Here is a 20855-nt window from a genome sequence, read left to right as displayed (position 1 = left end):
GTGGCAGCGTGGCTCACGCATGCACAGTAGGAAACCGGCGCCTGCACCCGAAGTGTCCTTATATTGAAAAGTTAGCAGTATTTGTAGCTGTTGACTTTTAGGAGCCTGGGACTCCTTTTTAAGTCTAGGTTGTCCCGGATAAGCCCCCAACCTGTGAATGAACACTGAAAAAAGAAGCAGCACAGCGATGATTACACTTCTCTGTCACTGTGCATTCTCCTACGATCAGCATGCTTCTTGTAGTGCCACCCCCCCTAATCCAAACGTCCAGCCCCTAATCTACATGCAGGGCGCTGGACACATAGATTTTAATGGAGTTTTTTTTTTTTTTTTTAGAAGCACATGATTAGAGCCTGAGGCTCTAATTGGCTTAAAAAAGGGTGGGCTTCGAGTGCAGAGCACTGCGCACGGAGCCCACTAAGTTGTGTGACATTAGCCAATTAATATTGGCTAATGTCTTCCTGTTTCTCCTCTTGGCCAATCAGGAAGCAGGTCCTGAGACTCGATTGGCCGGCAGTCCTAAGCCTCGATTTGCCGTGGGTTCTAAGTTCTGATTGGCTGGGAGGAGAAGCGACCACCAGGACTCTGGGGGGGGGGAGCAGTGGGGGGGAGCGTGACCTGGATTAGGCAGGTGCTGGGGGGGGGGTTGGCTGGCTGGGGGAGTTGCTGGCTGGCTGGGGAAGCCACCGGACGCCCCCCCCCCCCCGCCCCAAGAAAATTAAGCACCAGCCGCCACTGATTGGGAACTGTCTCTGGGGTGGTCTAGCAGTGAACTGCTAAAATGAACCTTGCCTAAAGTTACCTGTATACCATACTGAGAACAGGTAACTCATCTTGGTCTGACTATAGATAAACATTATGATCAAATGATAGGCATTCTTGGCAATGTGCTTAAAGTGGTTGTGGGGGGCGAGGACGGCTTCGGAGGAAGCACACATGAGTGCCTCCATAGCAAGCAGCTTACTGTGGTGGGCATCGTTGGGGGGAGGGACCAGAAGGGGACCCGAGAAGAGGAGGATTGGCGCTGCTCTGTGCAAAACCATTGCACAGAGCAAATAAGTGTGGCATGTTTGTTAATTTAAAAAAAAATGAAACACCTTTAAGCAGTGGCGTCGCTATGGGGTGGCTTTTGGGGCTATAGCCCCGAATCTGGAGACCATAGCCCCGAGTCTCTGCAGGGGTCCCCAAGGGGAGGGGAGGCTCTCTGGGGACCCTGATGTTAGTGGGGGGGTCTCTGGGGACCCTGATGCAAGGGGGAGGCTCTCTTGGGACCCTGATGCAAGGGGGAGGCTCTCTGGGGACCCTGATGTAAGGAGGGGGGCTCTCTGGGGACCCTAATGTAAGCGGGACTCTCTGGGAACCCTGATGTAAGTGGGGGGCTCTCTGGGGACCCTGATACAAGGGGGAGGCTTTTTGGGGACCCTGATGTAAGGAGGAGGCTCTCTGGGGACCCTGATGTAAGGGGGGGCTCTCTAGGGACCCTGATGTAAGGGGGGGGTTCTCTGGGGATATATACACACACACACGTATATTACTGTATATACACGTGTATGCCCGCCCAAGTGTATGACTTTCTTTACTACGCTGCTATGGGCTCTAGCCCCAGATCTTTTGTAGACCTAGCAACAATCCTGCCTTTAAGTCATATTAGGTCTAATGCTAACGAAACCTCTATTCATATTTTCTTTAACCCTCTTTTCTTTCCTCAGAAACACAGATTTTGTAGTTATGCAAGGAGAAAAAATGAAGTCCCGATCTGGCAAATAAACCATTTTCCCCGGGAGGAGGAGAAATGGATCTGTGGAATATCATGACTCTCTACCATGGACAATAGAGAGAGACAGATGAGATAAAATTGGCTGTTTTGGAGGCGCTGCCGTTCCATTAGCTGTCCACCGGAGGGCAGACAAGCACCTTTCATCAGATCTGCAGTTTGCTTTTTTCTCCTGGAGGGCATAACTGACAAGGCGCTCGCCTTTACGGCAGCTCACTAGGATAACATAAAAAAACAAAAACAATAAACACTCTAAAACAACGTCAGAAAACCATAATGCAAAAGACCTGGTAGACTAAACACTAATCATGACTGATAGCAAACCTCAGGAGCCAGGTGCAAAATGTGACAAACTTTTTGGAAAGTTTTATTGTCAATGGAAGCTCATGTTCCAGGACACTTAAGGAAGCGTCTCAAGTGCTGACTGGCTTCTGAATTCTGCATACATTTTTTTTTTTCATCCTTGAACTAACCGGACTGTCCGGTGCCGTGCCGGCTGTCGACTGTAGTTCAACGAACCGATCAATGCTGCTACCACATAGACTTTTCTTCATGGTGTTCTGCAGTCATGCAGCTGTTGTGCTTATATTACAAGGACGATATACGTGGCTGAAAGATGGCGGAACTGCTGGTCTTATGGAGCCCATCAGCCTAATGTAGGCTTCATTGACTTGGATGCCATATCTGTAGAGTTGGGCACAGTCCATTAGATACCAAACGGTTTATAGAGCTAATCTGCATGTGAAGTCTAGACCAGAGTTGGCTTCACCAGGGAGTTGGGGGGCAGTGCCTCTCATGTTTCATGGAATTACGTAGTATTTCAAACCAATTGTAATAACAAAACCACCCGCAGTACTTGGACAAGGTCCCAAGGTGAAAAGCCAAAGTCCACCCATTCCCCCATGAGCTGTGAACTGCATAAGTTGAGGTTTTGGTATAATGACCAGCTGGTTTAGGAGGGGCATATGATGCTCTTTTTGGACCCTGCTGAAGCATCCAAGATTGCCACCTCTTCTGCCTACCTATCAAGCCCAGCCCTGGCCATCCTGACCACCCCAGATCAAATTCTGGTTTTGGTTTGTTCATAAAGTGCATCCGGAACCTGTGCATGGGGCCAAGTTCTTTCAATAATCTGGATGTCTACCTTGGAGGGATGGTGTTAATCAGGGTTCTCCAAACTTCCTAAGCAAAGCGCCAATTTACTGTCCTTCAGGCTTTAGGGGGCCAGAGGGAGTAGAAAATACCCTGGCATCAGTGTCCCATCATTGGTTGTAGTGGGTGGAATAGTGCCCCATTGTTGATTTCAATGAGAAAAGTATTCCCCCATTGATGGTGTGAGTAGAGGGAATGGTGCCTCATCATTGGTATCAGTTGGTGTAATAGTGCCCTAATTGCCAGATAGAGGCAAACAAAGGGACACATCTGGCACTCCAGGCCATAGTTTGGAGACCACTGGTATAAATGAACAGATAGGGCAGTGTAAGCAGCCCATCATCACAACGTTCCATGGCGAATTTAGGGAAGCATGCTTCAGAACCTTCGCAGAGTACAAGCTGATATTATTTTGAGAAACCAAAAGTCATGGTCCTCAATAAAAAGTGTACATAGTATGAGATATTTCTGGACACCTGAAGCCTCTTGGCTCCTATAGGTCCAGGGGTTCGAGCCAGAACTAATTATGGCATTAAAGGGGTGTCTATGTTCAGTAAGGATGTTGAGGCTCCCTGGAAATTTTGGTTTTGGTATAATGACAAGCTGGACTACAAGGGGCATTTTGGAGGTTAGAGATCCTTGTGATGTCACATTTCAGGGACAGCAATTCACTGCCATATCCAACCTATGAGAACACGTAGGGAAAACCAAGGTGACCCTCATTGGCTACCCTCCTCCGAGTTGTGTCACAGTAACAATGTCTCTCTCCTAGTTCTATTGGCTTGTTAAACCATTGGAAGAAAGGAGGGAAGCTTGGAATTTAAAAAAAAAGTAAGAGGGTCTTTCAAGGTTTTCTTCAGTTGCTTCAAGAAGAACTTGGAAACTGTACTTCTCTATGTAGTACCATGTTCTTTGCCTCCTGCAAACTCAGGAGGTAACACTCAAGCCTCGTACACACGATCGGATTTTCGGCAGGGAATTGTGTGATGACAGACTGTTGGCCTAAAATCCAACCGTTAGTACGCTCCATCAGACAATTGTTGTCCAACTTTCCGCCGACAAATGTTGGATGGCAGGCTAGTAAATTTTCGGCGGACAATGGTCTGTTGTCAGATTTTCCTATCGTCTGTACACAAGTCCATCACACAAAAGTCCAAAGTACAAACACGCATGCTCGGAATCAATGCTCACCAAACACGACATTAGCAGAAGGTGCCCAAAGGGTGGCGCTCAAGAGCTGAAATTCCTCGTAGAGCGTCACTACATTCATGTTTGTTGGACGACAATTGTGTACCGTTTGTATGCAAGACAAGTTCTTGGCACACGCCCTTCGGACTAAAGTCTGACGCTTTGTTGGCCAACAATCCGACCGTGTGTATGAGGCTTAAGACTCCTATTATTCTGTTGTTCCCGAGAGCTGGGAGGACTGAAATCCAACTGCACAAAAAACAAGAGTTTGCATTTACTTTCAGGTCAGGCTGCTATACCAGATTTGACCAGTAGATGTTGCTACGGTGAAATTGCAGTTTTCTCTCCAGAAAATAGCTGCAGTTGGATTCCCTCTGTTCTTCCTGGAAATCCACTTTATTCATGGATAACACCATAATCTCTACACAAGGGGGGACACTTATAAAACTAATGCAGGATAAAAAAATGAAAAAAAAATAAAAATAAAAAATGAGTACTTCAATCTTGCAAAATTTAGAATCAGCAGTTTATAAATGTCCCTGATTTTCACTGTTTGCACTTTTCTTACCTTTTACAGGCCTTCAGTATGGAGACAAACTGTACTAGTCAGCTGGTTAAGCTATAGGCTAATAAGGGAACTCAGTTAACAAGCTGTATATCAATTACCTGGGCATTAATCTAGGATTGTGTTCTATACAGAGCAACTCCTTTAACCAATGTGAAAGCAGCGATTTAAAGTGACCCCGCACCCAGTAGATTTAGTCTTAATTCCTCTGTTTACTCTCTATCAGCCCACATACCTGTAGACTTGTGCTGATTTGGAAAGTTGGCTCCATCCATGGTTCACCAAATGTTGCCCATTTGTTGTTGGGTGCCACCATCTTGTCTCCGATTTCAGAGGCCCCGGTGACAACATCCTAATGATGCAGTAAACTAGGACTATATATAAAGAGCCAGTCTACATGATCCCACACTCTCAGAAGTGTCAATTTCTGCAGCAGTAAAATGGTGTCTGAAACTGGGCAAAGAGGAACTTTTTGGAGAACATAAAGTGGAGGCTCTGTGCAGAGGCACAACTAAACTCTTCAGGGCACCTGTGCTAGAAACCATGAAGGGCCCCCCTGACCCCATGCTGGGGCCATTTCTATCAGTCCTAGGGCCCTTGTTACTGGTCCTGAGGCCTTTGCCACCGGTCCTGGCTCCCTTCCCACTGGTCCCAGAGCCCTTCCCATCAGTCCCAGGTCCTTCCCACTGATTATTCAGGAAACAGAACAAGGGTGCACACACCGCTTCAAGCTAAAAAATGGACAGACCTGATCCAAGGTGCTGAGCCCGGCTCATCACCGTAGGCAATATCAAGAAGAGAAGAAAAGATTGATCGCACACTTGAATCCAAAAGATGCTGTAGAATTTTCTTTATTGTCATGAGCCAGACAAAATTGCAACGATGATCAGTTGACGCGTTTCACACGAAAAGAACCGTGCTTGTTCATCACGTTGTGAACAAGCATGGTTCTTTTCGCGTGAAACGCGTCAACTGATCATCGTTGCAATTTTGTCTGGCTCATGACAATAAGCATGGTTCTTTTCATGTAAAACGCGTCAACTGATCATCGTTGCAATTTTGTCTGGCTCATGACAATAAGCATGGTTCTTTTCATGTAAAACGCGTCAACTGATCATCGTTGCAATTTTGTCTGGCTCATGACAATAAGCACGGTTCTTTTCATGTGAAACGCGTCAACTGATCGTCATTGCAATTTTTTCTGGCTCATGACAATAAAGAAAATTCTACAGCATCATTTGGATTCAAGTGTGCGATCAATCTTTCCTTCTCCCCTTCCCACTGATCCCGGGTTCTTTACTCCTGTTGCAGGGCCCTTTATTACGGTCCTGCAGCATTACCCTTTCACATGTTCTGCTGAGGGCCCCCTTCCTGACCATCTTGGGGGGGCCAGAGCCCAGTGACAAGTGCTACCTTTGCAACCCTGGTAGTTCACTGGTGAGTTCCAAAAATGAACTCAATGAGCCAGTGGCGGGACTACCAGGGTTGCATAGGTCACACTTTCCACCACTGGCTCAGTGAATTTGGTTTTGGCACTTCTCACTGCTGTAGTGAGCTTAAGTCATCGGGACAAGGTCTCTTTATTAAGAACTGTGCAGAAGGGAGGGATCAGAAGTCACACCATGAGATAAATTGGCTGGTCGGTTTTTGGAAGTGTTTTGTGGTTGCCCATCCCTATACTCCAATGGCTCATATTTACTATGACTTCACTATTTATCTTATTAAAGGTGTCTCAGCACATACAGAGGGGGCAAGGTGCATGACTGCCAATGGGGTGGACATGCCATTTTTGTTGCTGCACAAGGGCCTCCTGGGATTTAGGGGCCCATGTATACTAGATCTGAGTCAAATGGGTGCTGGGACCCCTCCTGTTGGCCTGTAGACTTGGACACAGGTCACTTCTATCTACCTGCCAAGCCATACTCCATGAATAGGTGGCTTTACTTTGCCAGCAGCTGCGCAGTAGGAGCCAAATGTTGATCTTACACAGGGGCCTATTGGAGACTCTGTCAACCACTGACTGCCCATAATACCGGGTGCTTCCATCCTAATTATCTGATCTTGATTGTGCGTGTGCCAAAACTTACTGACCTTCTCAGGTGATGGACGAAAAACAGCTGCATCCAGTTTATGTTAGGTCTGCTGATTAGTATTCAGATGTGTGATTGCAAATATATGAAGTATCTTTTAACTTTAGACTCCATCATTTGTATATAGGAGTATATAGTATGTTATGCAATTTTTTTTCTTCCGGGTCACTCAAAAGTGACACATTTTGGTGGATCCTGGTGTGCTGTGTTCAGGGCTGCTGTTAGAACATGTGGCCCTATAATGCCTACCTGATAGGTACCAATCGCTCACTGTGTTCATTCAGGAAAGGAAGAGGCCAGTAAATGACATACTTACCGGTCTCTTCCCCTGCTCTCCATTCTGAAACATCTCCTTATGCTTCAGTAATGAATGGACACAGGAGTGATTATTACCAATCGCTCACTGTGTTCATACAGGAAAGGAAGAGGCCGGTAAATTACATATTTACAGGCCTCTTTCCCTGCTCTCCATTCTGAAACATCTCCCTATGTGGCCGCAGGGGAGAGGGGAAGCCGGCAGTGCTGCAGGGGGAAAGGACCACACATAGAGGGTGCCCTGACAGCATATTGAAGATGTGCTAGAACCAATCCCCTTGCAGTGCAGCCAGAGGGAGAAAGAGGAGGAGAAGCTGCAATGCTGTAGTGGCAGAAGAGGATTGGTGTCTCCAATAAGACAGTGCATCCAGCCCTCCTGCTCAGCAAGTGCCCGGGCCCCCCTTTTTTAACTGATGTGGCCCCGGGCTCCAGTACAAGGGGGCTGGCTGTACTGCCTTATCAGCGGCCCTGGCCATTGGCTTCCTATATGTCTTGGATACTCCCAACAGTGAGATCTCTCTGCCATCGTAACTGGCTCTGCTGCTGTCCAGCTGGAAGTTTTGGGTGTTCCCATCTGACGGGGGGGTTCAAACTCTTCCCCGCTCCATTCAAAACTAAAAAAAAAACCTAAAAAACTATACATAGACTTTAGAAAACCATGGATGCCTTTCTGGGAAGAAAAAAAAAAACAAAAAACTTTCAGTGGTTTCCCTATGTGAGGCTGTAAGCTGATAAAAATGATACATTCTTCTGTATTTCCCTGCAGTTGAATCAGCCAATCAATTTTTTGTTTGTTTGTTTTTTGGTGTGATCAGCGAAATGTATATAATTGTATCGATCTGTGTCAGTGTTTTATAAATTGTGTTACTTTTTTGTACATTGTCATTTTATACATCCAGGGAGGGAAGGGAGGATGGTGGCCAAAACTGCCTTTTAAATCCGTGTGCTGTGCTTTGTGTTTAGTAGTGCTGCACAGCGGCTGTGTCTTACTGCTCCTCCTTCTAAATGCCCCTATCCATCGCCTGGTGGGAAAATTCAAAGCTTAGAAATAGATTCAGAAAGATATTGGACACAAACGGAATAGGTGAACAAGATTGTCAAATAAAAAAATAAATCCTTAGGAGCCCAAAGTCTTTATTGTTCAACTGCTTACATCAAGCAGGGCAACGCGTTTCGGAGGGCCTCACAATCCCCCTTTTTCTGGGTTGCATTTCATATTTTTTTTTTGTATTGTTAGTTGTAATTCTGGTTTATAAAAGTTTTTATGTTTGTATTTTATGCACTTCCGGACTGCCTCCTGTAGCTTTACTGCTACAGTGCTGCCCTGATCCGCTGTATCACATATATATCCAGCATTTCCGCACGTGCCTGCCAAGCTGGCTGTGCTGTCATTTGCTACATCACAAGCCAATAAGCGGGTCCCAGCCAAAGATTTATGGCCGAGACCTGCTGATCGACTGAGCGAATGACAGAAGAGAGCCCTGTGTTGGTAAACAACACAGAGCTCTCTACGGAGAGGAGTGATGCAGCTGTTTTTTTTTTTTTTTTTTTTTTTTTAGTAAAACCCAGAACGCTGCTTAATAAAACTTATCAGGCACACAGTTAAAGTGGTTGTAAACCCTCAAATTTTTTTTTTTTAATAACATACATTTCTATACTCACCTGCTCTGTGCAATGCTTTTGCACAGAGCAGCTCCTACCCTCTACTTCTGGGGTCCCCCACCGGCGCTCCAGGCCCCTCCTCTTCATCGGGTGCCTCCAAGGAAAGCCTCTTCATCGGGTGCCCCCAAGGAAAGCCTCTTCACCGGGTGCCCCCAAGGAAAGCCTCTTTATCGGATGCCCAAAGCCTCTTCATCGGGTGCCCTCAAGGAAAGCCTCTTTATCGGGTGCCCCAAAGGAAAGCCTCTTCACCGGGTGCCCCCAAGGAAAGCCTCTTCATCGGGTGCCCCCAAGGAAAGCCTCTTTATCGGGTGCCCCAAAGGAAAGCCTCTTTATTGGGTGCCCCCAAGGAAAGCCTCTTCATCGGGTGCCCCCATGGAAAGCCTCTTTATCGGGTGCCCCCAAGGACAGCCTCTTCATTGGGTGCCCCCAAGGACAGCCTCTTCATCGGGCGCCCCCAAGGAAAGCCTCTTCATCGGTGTCCTCTTCATTCGGTGTCCTCTTCATCGGGTGTCCTCTTCATCGGGTGTCCTCTTAAATGGGTGTCCTGTTCATTGGGTGTCCTGTTCATTGGGAGTTCTCCTCATCGGGTGTCCTCTTCATCGGGTGTCCTCTTCATCGGTGCCGTCTTCATCAGGTGTCCTCTTCATTGGGTGTCCTCTTCATTGGTGCCCTCTTCATTAGTTGTCCTCTTCATCGGGTGTTCTCTTCATTGGGTGTCCTCTTCATCGGTGCCCTCTTCATCGGGTGTCCTCTTCATTGGGTGTGCTCTTCATTGGGTGTCCTCTTCATTGGTTGTCCTCTTCATCGGGTGTTCTCTTCATCGGGTGTCCTCTTCATCGGTGCCCTCTTCATCGGGTGTCCTCTTCATTGGGTGTCCTCTTCATCGGTGCCCTCTTCATTGGTTGTCCTCTTCATTGGGTGTTCTCTTCATTGGGTGTCCTCCTCATCGTCGGTCCTCTTCATTGGGTGTCCCCTTCATCGGGTACCCACAAGGAAAGTTATTTTCCAATGGGGGGTACCCATGTGTGCTCGCTCCCGAGTCCCACTACTGCGTCCATTGACACAGACAGCGGGACTAAGCCCCATCCCCGTGTCACCAGATTTGATTTACAGCAGCAGGAACCAATGGCTCCCGCTGCTATCAATCTATCCAATGAGGAGAGAGACAGTGGTGGGAGCTGCTGCTCGCTGGATCAAATGGGCTCGGGTAAGGAAAACGGGAGGGGGGGTCTGGGGGAAGCTGCACCTTTAAGGCTTTAGAACAGGGGTCTCAAACTAGTGGCCTTCCAGCTGTTTTGCGGAACTACAAGTCCCATCATGCCTCTGCCTATGGGAGTCATGCTTGTAACTGTCAGCCTTGCAATGCCTCATGGGAATTGTAGTTCTGCAACAGCTGGAGGGCCACCAGTTTGACACCCCTGCTTTAGAACCACTTTAACCCTTTGATTGCCCCTAGATGTTAACCCCTTCCTAGCCAGTGTTGTTAGTACAGTGACAGTGTATAGTATTAGCACTGATCACTGTAATCTGGTTACTGGTGATGTCAGTGTCAGTTCCTACAAAGTGTCAGTTATTTTCAGATTTACCGCCGCACTATCACACTCCCACTAAAAGTCGCTGATCACTGCCATTAGTAGTATAAAAAAATTTAAAAATTTCAGTATACATCCCATAGTTTGTAGACACTATAACGTTCATGCAAACCAATCAATATACACTTATTGGGATTTTTTTTAAACCAAAGACATGTAGCAGTATACATTTTGCCCCAAAATTTATGAAGAAATTAGATTTTTAACATTTTTTTTATTGAATATGTTTTATAGCAGAAAGTAAAAAATATTGTTTTTTTTTCAGAATTTCAAAGTTGTCAGTATTTTTTCGTTTATATAATAAAAAAAACCCCCAGTGGTGATCAAATACCAACAAAAGAAAGCTCTGTTTGTGTGAAAAAAATTATATAAATATCGTTTGGATACAGCGTTGCATGACTGTGCAATTACCAGTTAGAGTAGCGCAGTGCTGAATAGCAAAAAATGGCCTGGTCATGAAGGGGGGGGGGGGGTGAAACCTTCCAGAGCGGTTATGGTTATACTTTTTCCTCCAGCCCTGATAAAGGGGGATTGTGCGGCCCTCTGAAACGCGTTGCCCTGCTTGTTGTAACCAGTTGAACAATAAAGACTTTGGACTCCTAAGGATTTTTCCTTTGTGATGAAGCAGAATTACTACTAGCACTGCTAAAAAAAAATATGCAATTCTGCTTTCTCACTATTTGTATGTGTGTTATTTTAAACTTTTCCTCCAGCTCTGATTAAAGGGGATTGTATGCCCCTGGAATGCATACCTATTTTCCAAAAAAAAAAAATCTCATCTTGTATTTGTCTAAATCAGGAGTCTCCAAACTTTCTAAACACAGAGCCAGTTTACTGTCCTTCAGACTTTGAGGGGGGGGGGGGGGCACTGTGCCCAGTGGGAGTAGAAAATGCCTTGGCATAAGTGGGAGCAATTGTCAGTGGGAGGAATTGTGCACCATCGTTGGTGTCATTGTGTGGAATAGTAACCCGTCATTGGTGTCAGTGGGAGAAATTGTGCCCCATTGTTGATATTTTGGGGAGGAATAGTGCCCCGTCATTAGTGTCAGTGGGAGAAATTGTGCCCCATAATTGGGAGGAATAGCGCCCCATCATTGGTGTTAGCGGAAGGAATTTTGCCCCATCGTTGGTGTAATTGGGAACAATTTTGCCCCTTTGTGGGATTAGTGGGAAAAATTATACCCAATCGTCGGTGTCAGTGGGAGGAATAGTGATCCATTGTTGGCGTCAGTGGGAGAAATTGGGCCTTCTTCTGCTTTAACCTCAAATTCTATATCGATTGGATCTCCACCCTTGTAACAGTGAGGGATTGGTGTCATTGGGAGGAACAGCGCCCCATCATTGGTGTTAGTGGAATGAATTTTGCCCCATCGTTGGTGTAATTGGGAACAATTTTGCCCATTTATAGGGTCAGCGGGAGAAATGATGCCCCATAATTGGTGTCATTGGGAGGAATAGTGCCCCATTGTTAGTATTTTTTGGGAGGAATAGCGCCCCATCGTTGGTGTCAGTGGGAGAAATTATGCCCCATAATTGGTGTCATTGGGAAGAATAGTGCCCTGTAATTGGTGTCATTGGGAGGAATAGCACCCCATGATTGGTGTTAGTGGAAGGAATTTTTCCCTATCGTTGGTGTAATTGGGAACAATTTTGCCCCTTTGTGGGGTCAGTGGAGAGAAATTATACCCAATCGTTGGTGTCAGTGGGAAAAATTATGTACCATAATTGGTCTCATTGGGAGGAATAGTGTCCCATCATTGGTATTTTTGGGAGGAATAGTGTCCCATCATTGGTGTCATTGGGAGGAATAGTGCCCTATAGTTGGTGTTAGTGGAAGGAATTTTACCCCATCGTTGGTGTAATTGGGTACAATTTTGCCCCTTTGTGGGGTCAGAGCGAGAAATTATGCCCCATAATTGGTGTCACTGGGAGGAATAGTGCCCCATTGTTAGTATCTTTGGGAAGAATAGTGGCCCATTGTTGGTGTCATTGTGTGGAATAGTAACCTGTCAATGGTGTCAGTGGGAGAAATTGTGCCCCATGATTGGTGTCATTGGGAGGAATAGTGCCCCATTGTTGGTATCTATGGGAAGAATAGTGGCTCATCGTTGGTGTCATTGTGTGGAATAGTAACCTGTCAGTGGGAGAAATTGTGCCCCATGATTGGTGTCATTGGGAGGAATAGTGCCCCATCATTGGGGTTAGTGGAAGGAATTTTGCCCCATCGTTGGTGTAATTGGGAACAATTTTGCCCCTTTGTGGGGTCAGTGGGAGAAATTATGCAGTTTGGAGACCTCTGGTCTAAATGATTCATTGTTTTTCCCATAAATTAGCACAGAACCTGAGATAAAGTTTCAGGCATCCCCAGCACTGACCTTTTTTTTTTTTTTTTTTTTTTTACTGCCTTGAGCCTTTTATTTTTGCTGATGTTCTTGCCATATGTCTGCAGGGTTGCTGGAGGATGCAAGGTTTCTGTGACGGATCATGTGATTATAGAAGGTAGACACGCCCACTCAGGAAGGTAGTGCAATAGCCTGCTTCAGCATTTGCAACATAAAAGCAGGCAAGAATCAACAATGAAGTGTGCTTAAAATGTTATGGTGTGTATGTAATCGACATGTAGAGGATTGATTTTTTTTTTTTTTTCCCTTAAAGTTGGCATATTGGCAGAATTAAAAATTAGACATATAATGTGGTCCATCATAGGAAAAAAAACATAGAAAAAAAAAAGAAAATAATAATAATAAAAAAAATAATTATAGATTTTTTTTTTTTTTTAAGCTATTCGTTTAGTAAAAATGCTGGTACATTTTTTTTTCCATACGAATGAAGCAAAATCAAATGTTCTTCTATTTGCCCTGAATGTTATTCATTCATTGAAAAAAAAACAAAGTGGTTTGGCAAACTACTACAATACGACCAGTAGATGGAGCTGATTACCAATGATCCTTAGCTCTATCTAGTGGCCATAATTGGTATTTCCCCCAAAACTATTTATCATACATTGCATTGGAAAACCATGGAAATGATCCTCATAAGCAGAGTCCACCCTACGAAGGTCGGGCATACACGCAGCGACTACCTAGAAACAATGCTTCTTACTCCACGCCTGTCCATCACAGACCCCCCACCCCCCTTCCTCGCCGTCGCGTGGTCTGTGATTTAGCCTGTATATAAGCAATAACTCTAGATATGGACAGCATCTGTCCACACAGCTAGTATAATCTGTATATCTCAGTTGGATGTATGTTAGTCACTTCCCATGTGTGTGATTTGTGAAGACGGTTGTAAGAATTCACGTATCGGAATGCTGTTTAGATTTATAAAGCTCGTATTCTGCCCAGTATTATAGGAATTGTATTATTATCAGTGACAGAACACTATCACAGTGCAGAAATACATCCTAACCGTTGTCCTTGCTGATGGCTTTTTATAGGATTTCCACCTTCAGATGGCTTGTCTTCAGGGGTGGGCAGAAGGGAGAGCTGCCCTGGGCGCAGAGAAGCAAGGGGGCAAAAAATAGAGGTGGCACACCCATTCTACGGTGGGTATTAACAGTGGAGGAGGGGGGGGCAATTCTGGATCCTTGCCCTGGGTGCTAGGCGACCCTGTCCCGGTACTGCTTGTCCTGGTAGAAGATGCTCCATCCGTGATGGGAAATGAACCCTTTAAAATGCATAGAGAGAGAGACAGTGGGGCAACAGGAGCCATATCAGCCTGTTGGGAGCCCGTGGGGTAACAGGAGCCAATGCAGCCTATTGGGAACCAGTGGGGCAAAAGTAGTCATAGCAGCTTATTGGGAGCCAGTGGGGTAACAGTAGTCATAGCAGCCCATTGGGAGCCAGTGGGGTAACAGTAGTCATAGCAGCCTATTGGGAGCCAGTGGGGTAACAGGAGCCCTAGCAGTCTATTGGGAGGCAGTGGGGTAACAGTAGTCATAGCAGCCCATTGGGAGCCAGTGGGGTAACAGGGACCAAAGCAGCCTATTGGGAGCCAGTGGGGGAACGTATTGCATTTTCACCATGATGCTCTTCCAAAACCTTTCATGCTCCAACTGAAAAAAAAAAGTTAATGCTCTTATAATAGAAGTGTGAGGATGCAAATTATGTATGGAAAATGTATTTAAAAAAGAGAGTATTTGGACAAAAATATGACTTTCTGTAACAAGTAATAGTGGCCACAAGGGAAAAATTGTTCCCAAAATCAATACCAGTGAAATAGTCACCCCCAAGGGAGAATAGCCCTTTATATCATTGGTGTCAGTGGAATAATGGGCCCCAGGAGAGCATCGCCCCCAAATCATTAGTGTAAGATGTAAAAGTCCTACAAACCATAGGTGTTAGATAACGGCCCCCAGGGAAAAGCAGACCCTTAAATCATTGGTGTCATACTGGGCCCTGGGGTATAATGGTTCCCCAAAATAATGGTGTCAGTGGAAAAGTGGGCCCCAAGGGAAAGTTGGTCCCTCAAATAATTGGTGTAATGACCTCAGGTAAAGTAAAAAAAAAAAATCAAACCATTGGTGAAATAGTGACCCCCAGAAGAGCATAGAACCTCAAACTACTGAAGTCCTAGTGGGTCCTGGGGGATAATGGTTCTCAAATTATTGGGGTTATAGTGGTTCATAGGGGATAATGGTCCCCCAAATTGTTGGTGTAAGTGGAATAGTTGTACCCAGGGGAGAACGGTCCCTTAAATATTTGGTGTAATGTCCCCCGGGTAAACAAAAAAAAAGTCCTTCAAACCATTGGTATCGGTGACATAGTGACCCCCAGAAAAGCATAGAACCTCAAATCATTGGTATTATAGAGGGCGCTGAGGGATAATGGTCCCCCAAAATCACTGGTGCCAGTGGAATTGTGGTCCCCAGGGGAGAATGCTCCCTCAAATAATTGGTGTAATGGCCCCCAGGTAAAAAAAAACCCCTTCAAACCATTGGCAGTGGTAAAATAATGACCCCCAGAAGAGCATAGAACCTCAAATCATTGGAGTCATAGTGGGTCCTGGGGGATAATGTCCCTCAAACTCATTGGTGTCAGGGGAATAGTGGACCCCAGCGTGAATGGTTCCTCAAAAATTTGGTGTTATGGCCCCCAGGTAAATAAACAAAAGCCTTCAAACCATTGCCATCAGTGAGATAATGACCCCAGAAGAGTATAAAACCTCAAATTGGAGTCATAATGGACCCTAGGGGAAAATGTCTCCAAACTTATTGGTGTCAATTGAACATTGGACCCCAGGGGAGAATGGTGCCTCCTAGGTAAATAAAAAAGTCTTTCAAACCATTGCCGTCGGTGAGATAGTGATGCCTAGAAGAGCTTACAACGTCAAATCACTGGAGCCATAGTAGGCACTGGGGGATTTTGGTCCCACAAAATCATTAGTGTCAGAAGAATAGTGGGCCACAAGGGAGAATGCCCCCCCCCCCGCTGGTGTCAGTGGTGGCCTTTAACATACCTCAGGATAGGAGCCAGCACCGCCAAAGCCTGATGATCCTGCAGCATTACTGCAACTGTTTCAAATCCGTTGGGTGCAGGTCAACTTGTCCACAATGTCAATTCAACCAAGTTACTGTTATTCATAAAAAGTAATAGTAGTAGCCTGGCTTTTTTGGTGATGCAGCAGGTGGAGGATCCTCCAGTTATCCAGTTGGCCATTCCGAACCTGTTGTGACAGCAGTAGCTCTCAGAGCCGGCAGCAAGGCACTGCCCGTTATGAGGGCGGCCGCGGCCTGGCAGTTGAGAACCGCTGTTCTAGGACAACAGATTTACATAAGCAGAATGTAGGGAAATGCATAAATAAAAGCACAGGAGCTATAAAAAAATCTGAAATATATTTTATAAAGAGTAATCTAGTGTAGCGCAAGGTAAAAGCTGCAGGAGGGAAAAAGATGCAAGTCATCAGAAGGTGGACAATTCCTTTAAACTGCCACTTGGAAATGAACACAAGATTTTATCAGCACCGCCAACTACAACTCCCAGTATGCCATAGCAGCTGGCTAGTCCTGCTAGGATGTGTAGTGCTCCCCAGCTGTGAATTCATTTACAATTTCAGTTGTTGTACAGTTTGCAGATTTTTAATTTGTTTCCTAATTTAACAACCTTTTGCAGAAATCTGATACCTCACCAGAAAGTTCATTTGTTGATAGTGTTTTTTTTTCTTAAATAAATATATTCTTTGTATGAGTCTATATGATCCATGGTGTATAATGTATATAGGATCAAATGTATTCATCGCTGCTTGTTTGCCGGTTCCGTTAGCTTCAAAAGTTCAATATAAAATTGTAAAATAAACATAAAGGAGAAAACAATGTTTGTTGGTTATTCTTTATTATGTATAAAATGGATGCTGGAGAGCAGGGCAGGGACACAGGGTGGGCAGAAGGGACGGCTGCCCTGGGGGCGGTGAGGGGGGTGGGCATGTTTTGCTGTGGTGTCTAAGAAAGGTTCTTGCGGGAGAAGCCAAAGAAGCTTAGACCTCTGTAGTGTATTAATGCTTTTACTAAACAGGAAAAACTGCACATACAACTGTAGAATACACAATGCAACATGCACAAGCCAATTTCTAGCAAAATAAGCATGTACAATATGTATACAATACGTATACCCAACTTCTTAATGATGGAGTCATCAAGATGGAATCTTCTTCATGGTTCTTTGCTCAGAGTCCAACTCAAAGTGTTCCAGCTTTAAGCAGACATGTTGCTTCTCTATCTGCCCAGTTCTAACTGCAAAGCTATTGTAGGGTGCCCATTGTTGCCTTGTAACACTTACACAGAAGGGCATTGATTTCCAGTGGAAATAATAAACCTGCATCTCTCTCCATGCTGTCCTGGGAACAATGGCTTGCTGTTGTCCAGTCTTCACAGCACTCTCTAGCAAAACGCCCCATTCTATGACAACAAAAATACTTAATGTGACTCAATCTACCATTCCCAGCCACTTGCTTCCACCAATGCTGGTGTAGGAATCCCATCTTTCCTTTCTAGGGACCCTCACCTTAAGTAAATCAGTCCACATGTGTCTCCTGGATTCCCGCTCTTGGGAAGTAACAGTGGCACATGTCCTACTTTTGCTTATATGCTTAGGGCCTTTGTCTTTTGTTAGGGCATCATTAGACCTTTTAATGACTGCTGCATGCTGCTCACTCAAATCTTCAGTTCTGCCTGTGGTGGTTTGAACACACTTCGAAACCACTGCAGGTTTGACTTTGAGTGCCCTACTTTCTAAATACCTTGCCTTGCATGCAGTTTCTTCCAAACGCTTTGCCGCCACTGCAAGCTGCTCCTCCAGCAAGTCTATTTCTAACTCTGCCTTTTTCCTCTTTTCAGATTCAATATGTAGAGCATGCAGGAAGTGCAAACCAAACACAGCAACTGCCCGCATCTCTCCCTTACTGAACCCAAAGATTTTTAGACTAAAATCTGAGGAAAGATCAGAGAATCCATCCCCCCCCCAGCTCTGTTTTAAAGAAGAAGCATACTTAGCCAACTCCTTTGCAACAGACATCCACTGATTATCTCTGACCCAGGTAGGAAAGGTCCACATCCTCTCCTCCTGGACACCAGAAACCTTTGCAGCCTTACTCTTCCTAAACAATGTGCACAGCATTTTCCCAGCACAAGCAACAGAACACACAACAGAAAACAGGTCTGCTTTGGCTGAGCTTAATGCAAATCCCGGACGAGCCCCCAATTGTTTAACTTTGGTGTCTAATAAAGGTTCTTGCGGTAGAAGCCAAGGAAGTTTAGACCTCTGTGGTGTATTAATGCTTTTACTAAACAGGAATAACTGCACATACAACTGTAGGATACACAATACAACACGCACAAGCCAATTATCTTTTCTAGCAAAATAAGCAAGTACAATATGTATGCAATACATATTTGTATGATGGAGTCATCAAGATGAAATCTTCTTTATGGTTCTTCGCTCAGAGTCCAACTCAAAACGTCTCCAAAGTACTCCAACTTCAAGCAGACATGTTGCTCCTTTGTTTTCCAAAACAACTCTGTCTATTATCTCACCACATGCCTGTTTGAAGTCCTTCCTTCCACCTAACTTCCTGTGCATCATATCCTGTACTTCCTCTGCTGAGCTCATAAACCAGTCTGATTGGTTCATTTGCATATCAATAGGGGGGCATTAGCTTCTTAAAATAGCACATGTTCTTAAAATCGAACAATAAACAAATAAATAATACTATAAAATCACCTAAATATCCATAGCAACACAGGGCACCGCATGAAGACAGAGTTCCTACTTACAAGCTGATGGCAGCTTTACTATTCCTAGTGCTGGAGGAGACAAGCCAGATCTGGGGTGAGGAGAGAGCCGGGAGGAGGAATGGTTTGTGCTCTCTGTCTCCTCCAGCTCCCTCTCCTGCCACTGCAGCTCTCCTGGATCGGTGCTGCCAGATCGCCATTGTGCAGTGTTTGTTTATCTTCCCCCTTCTCCTTCCAGCAAAGAACATGGGTAGGGGAGGGTAAGCAAACACTGCACAGTGGCAATCTGACAGCCAGTGGCATCTCTAGAGTGGGGCCCCGATGCTGCGATCTTTTAGCCCTCTATAGCCCCACTTTAGTGCTTGATTTTCTTGGGGAGTAAGGGATTGTTGCTAACACATGTTGTCTATACATTTTTTGGGAGAGCGCCATTTGACATGTTCGCCCTGGGCGCTAGATGACCTTGTACCGGCACTGCTGGAGAGAAGACAATTCTAGCAGCCAAATTTTCAGCCAGGACTGTTTTTTTTAGTCTTGGATGGGATGGAATGGAAGAAGAATTAAAATCTGTAATTCATTTCATCGCTGCCATTGCCGCTATTGAGAAGATTTCCTACGCTTCCTGCTTTGGTGTCACCCTTAAATGAAATGAGCGGATATCTCTCCAATGGGGACAGAAATACCAAGGAGATCCTCTCCAAAACACAACAAAAACCCCAAACCGAATGGAGAAAAATTGTAAGTCACTTTAATGTTTCATCATAGGATCTCATTAAAACCTCCAATGCATTTCAAGGCTCAAAACACTCCTCCTTCTTCATGTTTTGAATATTACATAAGGTTAAAGGACCCAAAGAGACAGAATTACCAGGATATGTTAAATATACAGTGACGTATGAAATATCTCCAAAGCTTGCCATACACTTTCTAATCTATTAATCTGATTGAGAAGTTGATAAGAGGTTGGAAAGTGTTCCTCCTAGGCATCAATTAGGATTACATTTTTCTCACAAGGGGTAAGTGGATGGAGGAATGCCCTATAATATGGCAAGGGGTCAAAAAAATGGAGAACACCTTCAAAAAGTCAAGTACCAACACCTCTGGACTCGAGCCCCCAGGGTCAGATATTTGAGAATAGGGGGAGGAAATAAAATGTGGTACCCCAAACTTTGAAAATTTTTTTTGTTGACAATTGTGAAACTAGAGGGTGTCTGAATAGTTTTAAGGAGTCATTCTCTAGGTCAGTGACTAGGTAATAGAATCTCATATGATTGAAGCACCATCCAGTGGCCAAAATGCAGTATTTCTTTTTGAGTGTCTCAATTCAGGGGGAAAACAAATTGGCCACTAGATAGCGCTTCAATCATGTGAGACACAGTAGTTCTTTAACATAGAAGCATTACGGCATAACATAACAGCAAGTTTCGTTGTAGCTGAGCTGATGTCTGTTACTTTGTATACAAGGACCCTTAAACATAGCTTAGCTCCTTAATGTATATTAAGTAAATGTGTAAATGTAACCATTTTATTTGCATGCTGACCTATGAGAGGTTTACTAATTCGCACAGCCCTCTGCCATCAATAGAGTGATTGCTAAGAAGGCCTCCATGGCCTAACGTTCCATGAACATGCTCCTTGCCACCAGTCTCCTGGAGCTAAGAGCAATGAGCAAGCACACCCAAGAGGCTTCTGGGGATGCAACAAATAGACCCTGTGTTATTTGGTCTATCCTCTCCATCAGAATCAAAACTAACCAGTCTGTCTCTCCTGTCCCTCAACAATACAAGAGCATAGTGTCTGCCTCTTCTTCTACTCCACACAACAATGAAACCACATGGCAACTGCCTCTCCACACCACACAATGAAACCACATGGCAACAGCCTTTTCACCCCGACACAACAATGGAATCACATAGCATCCACCTCACCATTCCACACAGTGATGGAACCACATGACATCCACCTCACCACTCCACACAAAGATGGAACCACATGACGTCCACCTCACCACTCCACACAATGATGGAACCACATGACATCCACCTCACCACTCCACACAAAGATGGAACCACATGACATCCACCTCACCACTCCACACAAAGATGGAACCACATGACATCCACCTCACCACTCCACACAAAGATGGAACCACATGGCATCCACCTCACCACTCCACACAAAGATGGAACCACATGGCATCCACCTCACCACTCCACACAAAGATGGAACCACATGACATCCACCTCACCACTCCACACAAAGATGGAACCACATGACATCCACCTCACCACTC

General features: G+C 45.1%; 1 protein-coding gene across 2 annotated transcripts in view; it reads left to right on the top strand.

The window, feature by feature from the left end:
• The window catches only part of IL11RA (interleukin 11 receptor subunit alpha), a 213402-nt gene extending 207832 nt beyond the window's left edge, over positions 1–5570 (top strand). For both annotated transcript variants that reach the window (XM_073611619.1, XM_073611628.1), the window contains exon 12: positions 1710–5570. In XM_073611619.1, coding sequence (XP_073467720.1) covers positions 1710–1726 — 17 coding nt within the window. In that variant the 3' untranslated portion in view covers positions 1727–5570. The remainder of the gene's footprint in view (positions 1–1709) is intronic.
• Positions 5571–20855: the final 15285 nt, after the last annotated feature.

The sequence above is a fragment of the Aquarana catesbeiana genome, linkage group LG01 (genome assembly GCF_042186555.1).
Source record: "Aquarana catesbeiana isolate 2022-GZ linkage group LG01, ASM4218655v1, whole genome shotgun sequence".
Classification (NCBI taxonomy): domain Eukaryota; kingdom Metazoa; phylum Chordata; class Amphibia; order Anura; family Ranidae; genus Aquarana; species Aquarana catesbeiana.
The sequence above is the reverse complement of the archived record's forward strand: the minus strand, read 5'-3'. Positions and strand labels throughout refer to the sequence as shown.